This window comes from Drosophila ficusphila, unplaced genomic scaffold (assembly GCF_018152265.1).
Source record: "Drosophila ficusphila isolate 14025-0441.05 unplaced genomic scaffold, ASM1815226v1 contig_106, whole genome shotgun sequence".
Lineage (NCBI taxonomy): Eukaryota > Metazoa > Arthropoda > Insecta > Diptera > Drosophilidae > Drosophila > Drosophila ficusphila.
In genome coordinates this window covers 5,966,192-5,981,417 of record NW_025063993.1, presented here as the reverse complement: position 1 = coordinate 5,981,417, position 15,226 = coordinate 5,966,192, and the positions used below count along the sequence as shown (strand labels likewise).

Here is a 15,226-nt window from a genome sequence, read left to right as displayed (position 1 = left end):
AAATATTGGAAGCTGAACGTAAACACTATTTGGTGACAAAAAATTAGTAAACATTAAATATGTTTTTGTGGTTACAAAATGGTAAATAAAAATAAAATATTTTAAACATTTTTGGATGAAATCTAAAGATATCATTTTGAACTCTTTAAGAACAAATAATTGTATGTCCTGTCACTAATTTATCCAGGAGCAGAAAATTCCTAAGGACTCAAAGATCCTCATTAACCAATATACTTCGTACGATTCGATAAAGGGTAACTTAAAAAGGAGAAAAATCCGCTGCAAGTTGCAAATAATGTCAGGCGATGGCGATGTTGACCAAAATGATGCACGACCCGAGCGGATTATGCAATGCGGCATCATCACATCTAGGCCCGGCTAATACAGTTTTGGCCATAAGTCACCCTCCACGGAACCCCTCTTTTACCCCCTTTGCGCTCCCTCCGCTGCCACCGTCGCCACCCGTGAAAAGTGATAGAGTGCAACATGCTGGCTGCAACACGATGGCTACTTAGCCGTAGTTCGCCCTGATTTATTGCCCCAGAGATGCGAAACTCCTCCATTTTCCGCAGCCAACACAATGTCTGTCAATTGGGGCATTTTCACTGCTTAATTACACAAACAGAGGGCGGTTGAGAATTCCTTGTTGAAGGGGGGAAGGGTGGAGAAGCGGGGTGCCGGAGTGGGAGTGCCAGCCAACTGTGCCACGTCTGCAGTTTCGTGTTTGTTTTGCAACCGCACTTATTAAGGAATTAATTTAGTCATTGCAAAACAAGGTCAGACATTAGCCGCAAACTGCAATGCAGCAAGTTGCAAAGTCGCCCCCCCCCTCAAAACCAACACCACCCACAACCCGCCACCCATGGAACTCCCACGCCTGGACGGCCTTCTTCGTGTTTCGAGGCCATTAGGCCCCAAGAAAATTTCCATGCAAAGAACAAGGACTTGAATTGGTTGGAGCTACTCCTCCCACTCCTCCGCTTGAGCACCCCCGCATCCTCAGCGTGGGAAAAACCAGCCGAAAAGCGGGGAGTGGGTGGGAAAGGCGGGGGCTGCGTGCCAAAATGCAGTTTCGTGACCGGCGAAAGGAGCTGACTGCGCCTTGTAAGCGATTCCCATTGCCTAAAAGCTTGTAAGCCAGTTTCCGCCTCCGGCTCTGACTACGGCCAAAACTACGACATCGTCTCCGGCTCAAGTACAAAAACTGTGGCAAACTATAGGTTTTAGACGAGTGGAGAAAAAAGGTCCGAAAAATCCACACGGCTAATCATTGAAATAATAACCATATTTGGTGGGCAGCCGTTGAAAATGTTTGCTTAAACATTTGAAAGGCTTTAAGGACTTATGAAAGGCACTTGTTTTAAATAAAATGAATTAGAAATATTATTAAAAAATCTCATCATCATCCAATTTGAATGACAAATGTTTTGAAGTTAATTAAAAAATTACCACGTCTGTATCAAATTAATCGATAATCTGAAAATCATGCAAGCCTGAAAAGAAAGAAGTGTCCAATCTGAAAATCATAATAAACCAATTGAAATAATAACAAAATGAGCTTTAAATTCTGTTTTCTTTGACATTGTCCATCTGTGTGTAGACTTTGTTTTAATTTATTTTGTGAAAAACTTCAACTAAGAGCTAATCATAACCAACTAGAATAACATAAGTTAATAATTTATTTAAACGTTTAACTAAGAACTAATAATCAATAAGCGGGAGTCGGGGCTTTGTTTCTTTTTTTTTTTATAATAAATAACGAAAAACTTTAACTTGAAACATGGAAACAACCCCGAAGGGGATTTCCGACCCCCGGGGGACAAACGGGTTAACCTGTCCCCACTCGAGGATCCGGAAGGGGTGAGGTGTGTCCGATCCAAAGATGGTTTATGAACTAAAGAAAACTTAAAGGTTTTTATTTCATTTCATGAAAACAAAAAGTAGTAAAATAGTAGAAGAGCGAGCGTTAAATCAATTACAAAGATAATGTTAATTTAACAGTGTGTTTTTTGTTAAACAAAAAAAGGAAATGTTTTTTTGTTTGTTTAGCGATTGCTTTTCATTTAAGATTTCCATAGAAATTGGTTTTTTTGTGTTCCTTTTTTTTGAGCCCTAGGGAGAATTCTTTGTCTTTTGTTTGTGTTTTTCTGTAGGCTATCACTAAATTAATTAACTAGAGTAAAATTAAATTAATACAAATCGTTGTGGTATAAGTTTACATGCTGCTGAGTAAGGTTACCAATAAATTAAGAGTTAACTAAAACGAATGCCTTTCTGCCGATGTGGCACGCCTATTAGCCTAAGTAGCGAGTCTAGCTTAGTAATTTCAACGTTGCTCAAAATGCTGAGAGGTCAGATCGCCTGAAGGATCCAACCGCCTATATTGATCGACCGATCGATCTATGTATATGATAGTGTATAGTATATAGCCTAAGTGTGGAACATGGAATTGCTAGCTGTATCGAAGATCCCGGCTATCTAAACTCCTGAGGGCTCGTCAAACGCGAGGGGATCTAGCAACTAGAACTAGTTTAAGTGCTAATACGTTGGGTGGTCTTGAGTGCTGCCCTCTAGCTCTCCTCGAACTCTCGTTACAAAAATAATTAGTTGATGCTTCGCTAGCCTATCTAAACTGTAGGTAGTATTAAGGTTCCTCAGTCTTCGCAGAGATTTCCGGTACAAGTACAAACTGCTCTAGTAAATATATATCTTTATACGATTCCTGTTTTCATCTCCTTTAGATTTTTAGCACTAAGCTGGGGGCTCCTGGTCAAGGATAATGCCTAACAGGTCATGAAACGCCTGGCTGCTCCTGCCAGCAGATACCGTTAGGCGCTCTCCGTCTTGACCACAATGGGCATGGGTCCGCCGAGGCTGAGACCCGGCTGCGACTTCTGCAGCAGCTCCTCCTGCAGCAGGCTCATCGGGTTCATGGGCAGACCCATGTTCAGTCCCATGCCCATGCCCATGTTCATGTTCATCTTCATGTCGAGCAGGGGATGGCTGTTGCTTGGCGGCGACTTGGGCTCCTCCAGCCGCTCGCCACTGCGGCGCGACTCCGAGCGGCTCTCCCGGCCCTCGCGTCCCTCCCTGGACGAACCGCCCCGGGAGTCGTAGCGCGTGTGGGTCCGCATGTGGCGGGTGATCATGTCGCGCCGGCAGGCGGCGTACGGGCACTGGGGGCACTTGTAGGGCTTCTCGCCGGTGTGGGTGCGCTGGTGGGTGGACAGGTGGTCGGAGCGGGAGAACACCTGGCCGCACACCTTGCACGTGTACGGCTTGATGCCCGTGTGGAGGCGCATGTGGCGGGTAAGCATGTCGGAGCGGGCAAAGGACCGCCGGCACACGTCGCACGAGTAGGCTTTGGCAATATCGTTGGCGGGATTCCGGCTCTTGTGCCGCGAGGCCATGTGCTTGGCCAGCCGGTCGTGCAGCGAGAACATCTGGCCGCAGGTGGGGCACACATAGGCCACATCCGACCCCGGTGGCATCTCCTCCACCACCGGCGAAACATCGAGATTGTAGCGCCAGGCCACCGTTTCCTTGGTCGTCGGCGAGGCGACATCGCCCTTGATCACCGGCACACCCACCGTGGTGGTGGGCACCTGCGAGTGGTGCATCTGCTGGTGGTGCAGCGGATGCAATGGCATCTCCATCTTGATCATCGCCGCCGCCGCTGCCGCCGCCGCCGCATGGGCGGCGTTCATCGCATTGGCGTATGGCGAGTTGGGCGGTGGCTGGTGGTTGGGCGTCGCCGCCGTGGTGATGGGCATGTGACCCGAGTGGCTGCTCGACGCCGGCGACAGGGCGCTCATGCTCTCCAGGCTGCTGGCGGCACTCAGTGCCGGCGGCGGTGGCATCATGCCGGCCGACCGACCGGACGACTCCTGCGAGGACTTCAGGGACTTGGAGCTGGACTTTTTGTACTTCTTGGTCTCCACCTCGTGGCGCACGCACAGATCCAAGGGACGCTCCTGCGGCGGCGGCATCGGCTTCTTCTCGCCCTTCTTGCCCCGCGGCTTGGGACTCGACCTCTTCTTGGTGGCGGCGGCGGCGGTGGTGGTTGTAGTGGTGGTGCCGCCAGTGGTGCTGCTCGCCACATTGCTGTTGCCCACCGAGGATTCGCTGCGCGGTGGCGAGGGCAGCGAGGGAGGCGGCGAGTTGTTGGCCAGGAGGGCGTGGGGCAGCATGTGGCCGGAGGAGCCGCCGCTCTTGCGCTCCTGGGAAGTGGGCGAGGTCTCCGTCTCGGAGGCGATCGAGGAGGGCGTGTGCTGCAGGGGCGAGGGATAGAGATCGTGGCGCCGGCGGAACACCTCGTTCAGATACTTGGTGTGCAGGTAGTAACCGAACAGGGGCGATGGTATCGGAAAGTATCGATCGTACGGGCTGCTCGGCATCTCAGTCTTGATGTCCACGTGCAGGGGGTTCTCCTTGTTCAGCGGCTGACTGGGATCCTCGGGTCCGCGTGGCAGGTTGCCCTGCGAGGCCTGCAGCTGCAGCGGACTCATGCTGATCCGGGGACTGTCCTGATCCTGATCCTGATCATGGTCGTTGTCATCGCTGTGCGACAGCTCGAGATCCTCGCCGGAAATGTCCTCCGGATCGTTATCCATCTCCGGATCGCCGTTCTCCTCGTCCTCGCTGACCGGCTGTTCGCTTTTGATGTACTTTCCTGGATCCGCCTCTGCGTCCTCCGCATCCTCGTCCTCCTCTTCGTCCGGCAAGGAGCCATCGTGGTCCTCCTCGTCCTGCTCTTCGGCCAGATCCTCCTCCATTTCCATGGGTTCCGCCTTGCAGGCGAGACCATTCGAGTGGGTCTCATTGTTGTTATTGTTGTTGTTGTTATTGTGGTGGTGCAGCTTGTCCAGCACCGCCGAGAGCCTCTTGCGCTTGCGCTGCTTCCACGGAACCACAATGTTGTTGTTGGCCACGCTGGCCTGATTGTTGTTGTTGTTGTTGTTGTTCGAGTGGTTGGTGGTGGCCACCGCTGCGGCCACCGCCGCCGCAGCCGCCGCCTGCTGGTGGAGACTTAGCGCCAGCGGCAGGTGGTGCTGGTGTTGATGGTGGTGGTGGTGCGGCGCCTGCTGGTGGTGCTGGTGCTGCAGGGCATGCGGATGCGGATACTGGAGGCCACCGTAGTGGGAATGGGATTGAGCCGCTGACGCGGGCGCAGGATACATGTGTGGTGGCAGATACTGCTGGTGGTTGAAGTTCAGCAGCTGTGGTGGCGGCGCCGGCGGCGGCGGGTGGGGCAGGGACAGGTGGTGCGGGTGGTGCTGCGGCGGCTGCGGAGGCGGATTGTGCGGATTCGCGTGGTGACCATGCCCCATGGGGTCGGTGCCTTCTGCCATCGTCATGAGGTCAACTTTTTGCGGCTTCAGCGGCGGCTTCTCCTGCGGATTGGAAGCGTTCGGCTCGAATTTGAATTGGGCTAAGGCGCCTGTCTCCTCGGGCAGCTGGCGTGACCTTGGCACTTCCGGCCACAACAAATCCAGCCTGCAGGGCCGTGGATTCTTGCGGGCTAATTGACGAGATTTACTGGCCTGCAAAAAAGAACATAATAATAATAAATTACTAATGGAAAAAGTAACAAAACAAATTATAACCTCAAATTGCTCTGTTAATAAATTAGTTTTTAATAAATATGTTGAGAAAATTAACAATTAGTTTTGTTTTTAAGCTTGGAGAAATTGACGATTAGTTTTGCAGACTCAGGAGAGATGTTTTAGTATGACCAAAGCAGTTTATTTTTACCTCAAGAAAGGCCCTTTTGCTGACTTGACAAACATTTTATTTGTATAGAATTTCCGTATTAACTAATTTTCCACTAAAAGAAAAAGCAATCAAGTCCTTAACAATTAAACTTTAAACCACTGCAGAGGGTTATATATTTAGTTCTTTTCTATATTCTCACCACCATTTTTTTAGACCTCAAGCATAAGAAATAGTCCGAAAATAATGTTAAATGACACTTTGGTTAACTTTAAAAGTACACAAAATCAATTTTGCTTGACGGATGTTTGGTAAAAAATCAGATTACGAAATAGATGTGAGTGTCTTGAGTTCTTCCGAGTGAAAGACTGAAATTTGGAAAAGCACAAGGAAGACAGACTTTAATGCAAGAAAAGACAGGTTGACACCTGCAGCTTTATAGCCATCTCGCTCTGTCACACCTTCTCACCAAATAATAAATCGTCTTGCCATCCCGCCTTCACACGATATATTTCACGCATTTCAAGCGTTGCCAGATCGCGAACTCCTACACAAAGCTAATGTGGAATTAGGTTACGTAGAACTAGGCTAAAATATCGAGCACGAAGTGGGGGAACAAATTTAAAGATATGTTTTGGGTGGCAATCAGTCAAGCATCAAAATTCAGCAATTTCCCCGGCATCCGTTGAGTTGGCTTTCAGTCAAACAAATAAATAAGATAAATTTTGTGCTGAAGCTGCCAAAAAGAAATAACGTAACGAGAAGACAGATGACAACGACAACGACGGCGGCGTTTACGCTGCGTTAGTTTTATGCGTTTGCCTGCACGGGTGGGAAAGGGACGGGTGTATGGGAGTAGTGAGCGGGGTACCGTTGGATTTGGCGGAGTAAAGGAATTCTGGTACAGTCTCCAAAGTCTCCAACTCCCGCTGTGGGAATTTTTATGGCACTGCCAGCAGATTTTATGGCGCTCAAAGTTTATGGGGCCTTTGGATTTTGGCGCTGCCTTCGCCTTGACCGGCGCAACACCCCCCAACCCCCAAACCCTCCTCATTCTAAACCCCACCCTCCGCTAGCCTAAGCTTCTGGTCAGCGAAATCAATGAAGGAAAGGAGACAGGATGAAACGGGCGACAGTCCTGGACAGGATCGCATCGCATCTCGCCGTCTGGCGCCAACATTCGCAAATAATTAAAAGTTACCACACACATTCGAATCGGGAGCAGGAGTGCTGTGCTGAGTGCGGTGCCACTGCCACTGCCACCGCGTCCAAAAGCAGTTGGCTCGGGAAAAGGACAAGGCACCACAAACGACAACGGCTACAACAACAACAACTACAACAACAACAACTACAACAACAACAACTATAGCAACAAAAGCTAAAGCAGCAGCAACAACAACAGCAAGGAACGGCACGTCTGGAAGGACGTTTGCTGCATTGCGCTTATCCTTGTGATATATGAATATTGTGCACACACGCACGTAGCTGCGATATGGAGTGGTGTAAGCTGAAAGGGGGGTGGTGCAAAGTGCGGCGGGTGGGCGGCGCAGGGGGTGGTGGTGCAGCAGGAGCAGAGCGAACCCAAGCGAAGCTTTGTGCTGTGTCTGCCATAAGCCGTCAGTTTATGTGGGGGTCTCTCAGCAGTGCACTGAGAGAAAAAGCTCAAAAGGTAATGAGGCATTAAATCTTATTTACGAGTAATTCAAATGAAGAATCTGTGCCTAACCAGGAAAAAGTTCTGTAAGCTAATTTCAACATCGTACTAAAAAAGTAAAAGCACATTACTTTTAAATTCCCAAAAATAAATTCAAAAAATTATATTGAATTCTTTAGTTTATCGGCAGGTAGGCTCCTAAAAATATTGAGTTTTGTTTGATTTAAAAAGTTAATATCATTATAATCGATTTTAAAAATAATTCTTCATAAAAATTTGGTAATAAATATTTACGTAAAAGCAATCCCTATCTCTCTCTATCCTTTTTCTCAGTGCCCTCGTTGTCGTTGTCCTTCTGTTGGCAATTTGCGCCTACAACAGAGAGGAGAGGGTGTCGGGGTCAGGCGGTCGGTCAGGGGTTAAGAGTAAGGGGCAGCAGGAGTCCATGTCCTTAACGGTCACGTGTTTGCTTTACGTGTTGAGAAAATGAAAAGAGCCGGACCCGTCTGTTCCCGAGTGTGTGTTGTTGTGTTGTTCTGTTGCTGCTGCTGTTGTTGTTGTTGTTGTTGTGTCGGTGAGCCGAGGAGAGGTGTTGATGGGCCAGCGACAGGACACCTGTGTCCATCTGCTCATCCTTCGGCCTTCGCCGCCCCTTTCACCTTTCACCTCCTGCCAGTTAGTGGCTTGCTATTGCTGTTGTTATTGTTGTCGCATATGTCTGCCCCTTTCGGTTTAATGGAGTGCGTGTCCTTTGTCCTCGGCGAAGACCCCGTATCCTTGTTTAAAGTTGTCTCAACTTTTTCGATTTCGCAACTTAAATGGAAAATGGAAAACGGTCGGAAAGTTTTCTTTTTTGCATATCATAATTCATGTTCTATTTCCGGGAATAGGGTCACCTTCCCCCTCATCGCTGTTTATTATCCACCCGACTGGCAATTAATATTCTTAATTAGGGTAATTAAACAGCGCAATGCTGACAACTATGCGAAAAACTTTACACCAGCAAATGTGGCCAACGGCATTGGCTCTTTTCCTGCTTTTCCTCTCCGCTTGACTTTTTTCCACTTCTTTCACTGTCCCTCATATACCAGAATATATATATTCATACATATATATATTCATAAAAGTAAAATGAACAAAAAGCTGAAAAAAAAACATAAATTTTCACGCCAGTTGGAAGTTCTCTTCTGGGTTCGCCAAGGTTCCGCCGCTTTGGGGCCTTGTTAGCACGCGAAATCGGGGATCCGATTCACGGAGGAGGCTTTTGATTTATGGCCGGCAGAGTTTGGACAAACACAAATATACATATATCCGTATGAGTGTTCATACCCTTGCCAAGTGTTAATTAACTCGCAAAAGGAGTTGGCACTATAAATCGATGAGGATGCGGACTGAAACGGGCTGACCAATAATTCTTGCGGGCTTTAGTTGGTCAGAAACTATACTTTTTGGGAACCATATTCAAAAATACAGCTACTGTGAATGCATACCAACATTTTTAAAGTTTTCCGTACCGAGAAATAAAAAAAATAATTTTCTTTACTGAAAGGGTACCTCGAAATTCGTTTTCAATTCATCCAAAACTTACTGAATTTCTCCTTTCATTTAGGGGATTCAGTTTTTTTGGACAGGCGAGAAGATTACATAATGGGAGAATGGAAAAGACAGAACGGACTTGTCAGGCGATGGAAGAGATGGTGTGAAATTATGCTAAATGAAGTGTTAATTTTTGGCCACGGGTGGAATGACTCCGAAAGTGGCCAAATAATAATAAAATGGGGGAAAGCGCGGAAAGCGGAGCAATCGCAATCGCAATCGCAGATTTAATTAAGCTTTTTCTAGAGTGTAAACATGGCGCTAACAAGTCGCCAGCTTAAAGACCAAAAAGAGCGGACAGCGAAACATGCTTGTAAGCAAATGTTTGGCAAAGTGGAACGGCGAATGCCAAGTGCTCGTAAATGATCTGAAAACTGAACACTGAACGCTGAACACTGAAAGCCGAAAGCTGGAAAAGTGCAAGGCAAGTGCAAAGTGGTGGTGCGACTAGAGACTAAAGAAAAGCGCTGCTTAATTACGCCAAACAACGAACAATGAACGAACAACCGGCGAACAACGCGACAGCAACAACAGGGGCAAACAACTAGGAAGCGCATTAAATGGCGCTCATTTGTTGTCAACAATGGCAAAAACGAGAACCCAGATTTGCCAACTCGGCTTTGTTATTTCGCTCTGCAAAACTGCGAATTGCGACCACTGACTGAAAACTGACTGCGGGAAAACTGAAAATGTGCAATGCCATGGAAATATGATTCACGGCCAGTTTTTAAGGCAGTTATTATAATTACACGACGAACTTTGCTAAAATGAAGGTGGCAAACTTAAACAAATAAAAAGAAATCAAATGGTGTTTATAAATGAATTTTGTAATTTAAAAGAAAAATGTGGAAATGGATTAATGGTAATACGATTGGAAAACATTATCTGTTTGCACAAATATTTTACTTTACAATAAAAAACTAACTGCAATTCTTTTTATCATATTTCTTTATATCTTGTTTCTAATCATATACAATATTTTGGGATATTCCCCCGCTATTTTTTATTATTCTGTTTTATTTCTTTATTTATTTATTTTTGAAACCCATAAGAAGTGAAACAAAAATTTATTTATATTTTTCTTATCACAAAACCTATGAGGGTTATTCCCGACGAGTGACCACTGTATTTGCATGGCATTTGTCACGCTTATTACACACAGCGAAACTTGATGAAGTTTTGCAGTAGCCCCCGTCAAACACATTTTATGCCCCCCGTCCATTTGGGACCCAGAGACGCCGCGATAAGCCTCGTGCCATGTGCCTCCTTTTTAGACCCCCTTGCCCCCCCCTTCGACCCCCCTCCCAAAGCCTCCTGTTCAAAGCGACGACAGTTCGCAGAGCTAAGCAAATAAAATTGCAGAAATTAAAATGTAAACAATTTGTTGGTGTGCGATTGCAGTTGTTAGTGTTTGTGTTGCTGCTGCTGTTGGTGTTGGTGTTTGTGTTTGTGTTGCCACGCCCCTGTCGGGCCCCCCGCCCCCTAAACTTCGGTTGACTGTGGCCATTAATCTGGCAAATGTCTCTGACGCCATTTAAGCCACACTTCACTTGAGTTTACTTCACTTGTCTTTGGTCGTAATAAACGACATCATAAACATCAGCATTCAACGTGATATGCATTGATAATGGACGGGCATTTTGGGTGGGGGGCTTGTATGGAGTCTCAACTTCAATCACAAGTGCAAAGACAACACCAGCCAACAACAACAACAACAACAACAGCAAGGCGCTGCCCGAAGGCAAACAAAGCATGACGAGGCAGAAATATGGCTAATAAAATAAAACGCCATTTGCTTAGCCACGACAACGAACTCAGCTGCTCATCAAACGAGAAATAATAATATTAAAAAGCGAAAAAAAAGTGGAGAAAACTCTTCGTACGCCTACAACAATCGCCGCTGTTGCTGGTAGCCAATGACAGCAGCAACATGTTGCTGAGACCGCCCCCCGCAGCAACACGAGCTCGCAACTGGCTGGAAAAGCTCTGCTTTGATTGTTTTCGTTCGGGAAAATTACACTGGAAAAGTTAAGGAAATAATAAAAGAAGAGTGACTATCAACACCAGGAAATATTTTTATTTATAAATAATGTATATTCTTTATGATTATCTAGTTAATTTTTTAGTACTTCTAAAGCCTCCAGATGTTAACTTTCAAAACAATTTGCCTTGCTTTAATGTCCCCCACAGATCTTTGATCCCCACACATTTTCCATAGTATCTCTGTAATTTCTCTCTGCTGTGAACTCTGATCTCGATATCTTTCATTATATATCACCCTGTTTCATTATCGCCTTGCTCCCCCGCCTGATGATTGCCTGAGATGCGAATTCATTTATTATAACTAGCTGGCCGGCTACTGGTGCTCGTTTGCTTTCAATTGGAGCCTCGCTCTGAAAAACTGATTCGGAATCTGAATCTGCGAGCTTGGCGCACTGCAATTAAAATGATCACTGTAATTTGAAAACGACTGCGAATTGGCCGGGACCAAATTTGACGTCAATATGTGAGCTAACGATATGCTAATTAGTTGCCACTGCTACCGAGCTTCGGACTCGGATCATTAATTAAGAGGGGCTCTGATCTGGGGATTGACGTGGTTGCAGGTTGCTGCTTGCTGGCCTGCCTTACTGGTTGCAGTTTGCCGGTTGCAACCTACGCCACCGTTGGCCAAGTGGATAATGCCAGATAATGGCGATTTCCTGCCACCAGGCCAATTGTTGCTGCCGTGCCAAGGAGCAACACAACAACAGCAACAACAGCAACAGCAACACCCGAGCAACATGCTGCCCCTGGCTGACCGCAGCTTAAATAAAATTACATTCAAATTCAATTGTAAATGCATTTTATCTGTTGGTTTTGCTTTTGCTGCTGCTGTTGTTGCTGTTGCTGCTGCTGCTGGGGCTGTAAACTGCAATCATGTTGCACATTTTTCTCTGGCAGGCCGAGGTCCGATCTCGAGTCCCGCAGCCTAGAGACGCTGGCCTTTTACAATCAAATGTAATTATTTTTGCAATATACACCTTCAGCTGCTTTTGCTGCCTTTGCTGCGGCAGCAACAAGTTGCTTAGCATACTTCCGTTTGTGCCACAAAAGGCCGCGCCCGAGAACCCGGAGCCGGCAACCTGGAGTCTCCGAAGACTCTGAACCTGGCCATATAACTCGGGCCAAAAAGGGGGATCCGAATCGCGTGATCAAAGTCAATTTAGCTGCGATATACAGACACATTTGTTTTGCTGTTGCTGCTGCTGCTGCTGCAGCAACTTCTGTTGCACGTAGGCCGGCCCAACGATCCTGTCGTCATCTGCTGCTGCCGCTGGTGCAGCTAAATTAAACCATTGCCGCCTTATCGTTGCCGACTAACTGAGGCGCCTAAAAGGGCCTCGGAAATTGGAAAGGGGCAGGGGAGAGGTAAAAATAAATGCAAAACTGGTTTACACACGAAATTACAGCAGGCTGGTCACACTCCTCCATGCTTATCTTCCTCTGAAGGTTTTATATTCATGGCTTTACATGTTAATCCTAATTAAGAAAAGGGTCATAATAATTATTTAAAAGGTCATATAAAACTTAAAGGGTGCATACAAAAAACTTAAGCTAAGTGCTTTTTACTGTAGATTGACCACACTATTTCACAATAACTTATAGTCGAAATTCCATGTTTTTAAAATTCTCCCGCAACAACTACATTCTGGTCACACTCCTTGATGTGGCACTTCCTCTTTCTGTTTTCTATTCTTGACTTTGGCGAATGTTTATCATAATTAGGCACACGATTTGCTGCTTAATCGCTGCATTAACATAAATAGCAGAAAAGAGCTGAAAACGAAATGAAACGTAGGAACTCGCAAACTAAAAAACAAAATCGCCACAAGCGAAAAGTCTTCAGAAAAATGGTTTCTTTGACCAAACTAAAGATCCCTGGCTCATTTCATGCTAATTATATATGGCCGGGCTAAAATGAATGGCTGGAACGCCCGCCATTTTAGCCTAGACTAGAGAAGCGCGCTTCGGCTTCATTTGGAGTCGGAAATTATTTAATTTTAACCTCTGGGGGCCAGCAATCATCATTAAGCACGAGCTTCGAATGCCGCGTATTTGTTTTTTTCTCTCCCATTTCAGTATTTTATTTTTTGTTTTTTTTTTGGGTTTAAAGTAGGGGTTTTTGGGCAAAAGGTTTTGGGTCAACCTCCGAGTCCGCCCACTCCACCTTCTCCATATCCGTTCGGCCCTCTCCGGTTCGTTTATCAGCCAAAAGCGATCTTTGCAATTAGCCTTAAACGCTTTTTGGCTCAACACGAAGCCCCCAGAAGAGACTCGAAAGCCCGAACCGAAAAAGCCCTCAACTGGGTCACAGATCCCAGATCCCCAGCCTGGCTGTCTCATCCTCCGTCCGTCACATTATCAGAACGAAATTATCGTATATCAACCTTCGGCCGTCGAGAACTGCAGCGCTGCATATTTATTTTTAATCATCTTTGTGAAAGCAGGTGAAATTTTTGGCATTTATGAAAGTGCAGCAGCGTGACTCGGTTCAGTTCAGTACGGTTCGGTTCGGTTTCGTATAAAAATTAATATAGATTGCAAGTGGGGATACGCAGCAACAGCGGCAACAGCAACAGCAACAGCAAACAGCAACAAGTTGAAAGTTTCCTGAGCGTTTTGCGGCACATTTTTCCCGTTTCTTTTTTTCATTTTTTGTTTTTTTTTTTTTTTGCGCTTTGTGTAAAATTTATTATGCCAAAGGCCGATCATTATCGGGTAGCCAAATTATATATGCGCGCGCGCACATGATGCGCATTAAGGGTTCCCGGTTCCCACATCGATCTCTTCGGTTTCCTCGATCCTCGCAGGGATCGCTGGGGTATTTTGTTTGGGTTTTTTTAGCCTGGTTAACCGCAGGCTCTCCGGGGCCAAAACTATAAAATGTCGCAGACTATAAATCCACTCGGAGCAATAAATTTCTCAAAATGTCAGCGCAGGCTCCCGCATTAATTACAGACTCCGTTCGATGCTGCTGCCGTTGCTGTTGTTGCTGCGATATTGCATTCGAAGGCACGGCAGCAACATATTGCTGGCGTGCCAGCAACAGCAACACCCGCATCTGGGGTCCACTGCCCCGGTAATGTGAGCCATTGCAAGGCATGTAATCAATAGTTGTAACCACCAAAAGTGCACCACCAAGTGCAACAACAGCAGCAGCAGCAGCACCACCAACGGCACCACCAATATCTGAGTTCTCTGTCTGCGACCGCAAAGGCAAGTGCAAAGCATTCAATTTTTGCCCCGTTGACTGCAACAAGTTCTTTCAATTTGCGTTGCCAGGTGGAGGCCACAACAACAACAACAGCAACAACAACTAAAATAATAATAACAACACAAGGAACAACAACCACCAGCAAGAACAACAACAACAACAGCAGTCCACAATTGCAAACCTGCGCGTGTTTTGGCTCGCATTTTGATTGCCTACAAGCCGTTGCTGTCACTTTGCATTATACGAGTCCAAGAGTCCAGAAAGGGGTTTTCACAAAGGGGGAATAAGGGGTTTTCCGGGGGGGTTTAAGGGGCTTTGAGGGTCGGAAGGCCTTTCGACGAGCGTCAGGGGTTTAAAACGCGCGCAAAACCCATGCAAAACGCACTTAAAATGAAGCAAATAAAAATAAAATGGAAAGGAAACTAAAAATGAATGGATAAAACAATAAAATTAACCTGAATTTGCACTGACTAAATTTTAAGAATTAGCACTCAAAGATTACATTTTTAATGCTTAAGGATTGAAATTCAATATTAAGCAATATAATTTTAAAAAAATTATAAAAACTTGAGCCATAACTTCCTGTATAAAACCAAAGTTTCTTGACTTAATTAGAACTCACTTCATCTCCGAACAAAAACCTATCATATTTTTGTTCAGCTTCAAAGAAATATTTCCCTTACAATGTGCAGGCTTTCGGGTTCCATTTAAAATAATCATTGTTGTCATAGAAAATGTTAAACAGAAGAAAACTCGACAGTGACAATAAACGACCTAAAGCTTCCTTGACTATTTTTCTTTTCAGTCCGCGCGACGGGGAGCCCTTGAAAGTCATTAATTTTCAGAGTTTCAGGCTTTGATTTTCTTACTGGTTTTATTTTCCTTTTCTGTTTGCCTTTTTTGGGGGGGAACGTGGCGCGATTAAAGAGCAATTATGCTGTGTTTGATATGTTAATTTCGCTGGATCGCTTGAAAGAACACACAATTATGCTGCGGAGACTGACGGC

The 15,226-nt window shown here is 45.9% G+C and overlaps 1 protein-coding gene across 4 annotated transcripts in view; it reads right to left on the bottom strand.

Annotated features, from left to right (window-relative positions):
• Positions 1-1,566: 1,566 nt before the first annotated feature.
• LOC108099857 (zinc finger protein 697) overlaps positions 1,567-15,226 on the bottom strand; it is a 28,858-nt gene continuing 15,198 nt past the window's right edge. For 2 of the 4 annotated variants that reach the window (XM_017203504.2, XM_043207794.1), the window contains one exon: positions 1,567-5,543. In XM_017203504.2, coding sequence (XP_017058993.1) covers positions 2,829-5,357 — 2,529 coding nt within the window. In that variant the 5' untranslated portion in view covers positions 5,358-5,543 and the 3' untranslated portion in view covers positions 1,567-2,828. Of the gene's footprint in view, positions 5,544-5,914; positions 7,067-7,660; positions 8,180-15,226 lie in introns of those variants that run through there. The other 2 variants (XM_017203503.2, XR_001771960.2) reach the window with 2 other exon arrangements.